This window comes from Morone saxatilis, unplaced genomic scaffold (genome assembly GCF_004916995.1).
Source record: "Morone saxatilis isolate NCDOM2014 unplaced genomic scaffold, NCSU_SB_2.0 Contig7, whole genome shotgun sequence".
Classification (NCBI taxonomy): domain Eukaryota; kingdom Metazoa; phylum Chordata; class Actinopteri; family Moronidae; genus Morone; species Morone saxatilis.
The window spans coordinates 302763-303771 of record NW_023340246.1 but is presented as its reverse complement, the minus strand read 5'-3'; the positions used below and the strand labels follow the sequence as shown (position 1 = coordinate 303771).

Below are 1009 nucleotides of genomic sequence, written 5' to 3'. Positions count from 1 at the left end.
GAGGAGGAGGAGGAAGATGAAGAGCCTGTGGAGGACCTGCTGAAGCCCGGCCACCTGACTCGACTCCTGGAGGAGGAGCTGGCAACTGAGGTGGAGGCTCTGTGTGTGGGAGATGTTAGTGCTGGGCTGGAGAGGCTGCTGAGCCGCCTGAGGACACACAGAGACTCCTGTCAGCCGCCACAGCTGCAGGTACCAACAACAGCTGCACATGTGACTGTCCAGCTGCAATTAAAATGGCGTTTATTGATCCAAGAGCCAGTGAGCCAGTATAGATTTTGTGACTACTTGCCCATGACCCCGTTCTTTATGTTAATTTTGCCTGTTGTTCATACACCCTGGTATGATGGTGGCCACTTCATATTATTTTCATTCCAGTAAGGGACACATTCTCAAACATGGCTATTAAAGAAAATTTCTAAAATATTTGCGTATATTGTCAATTATAGATCTTTGAAAGAAAATCTGTATCAGCAGGTCAGGTTCGATGTATGATGTCCCCAAAAGTTAACGTGTGTGTGTGTGTGTGTGTGTTGTGTTAGGAGGTGAACAGGCGCGTGCGAGTTGCTAGTCGTCTGGAGCCTGTTACTGGGGATTTACCTCTGACTGGTGCGTTACTACGTGGCGGATGATCACTGGGAGCAACACAAGGAGCTACGGGTCAAGCGCTGTCTGTTCCTGGCCAGCATCCTTCACGAGCTCGCTCGAGGTACGCACACCACAGCAGTTACTCATTCTCATTTCAAAAACTCACACAGGCATTAAGTTGAAGTGAAAGCAGTGACTAAATGATAGCTGTGGTCTCCTCCTCAGGGTTTCTGCCTGCCTCAGGAGCTGATGGCCGGTGGAGACGGAGAGGGCGCCACAGAGTTTCACGACTACGAGGGTGGTGGAATAGGAGAAGGCGAGGGCACCAAAGACGTCAGTGACAAGATCGAGAACGAAGATCAGGTGATTAAATATCTGCAATTTACTAATACGTTTTTTTTTTATAACATAATCTTAACTCAAG

At 48.5% G+C, this 1009-nt stretch overlaps 1 protein-coding gene across 1 annotated transcript in view; it reads left to right on the top strand.

Moving 5' to 3' along the window:
- The window catches only part of mdn1 (midasin AAA ATPase 1), a 67330-nt gene that overhangs the window by 54283 nt on the left and 12038 nt on the right, over window positions 1-1009 (top strand). The window contains exons 82-85 of the mRNA XM_035679070.1: window positions 4-189; window positions 540-606; window positions 684-706; window positions 811-948. Coding sequence (XP_035534963.1) covers window positions 4-189; window positions 540-606; window positions 684-706; window positions 811-948 — 414 coding nt within the window. The remainder of the gene's footprint in view (window positions 1-3; window positions 190-539; window positions 607-683; window positions 707-810; window positions 949-1009) is intronic.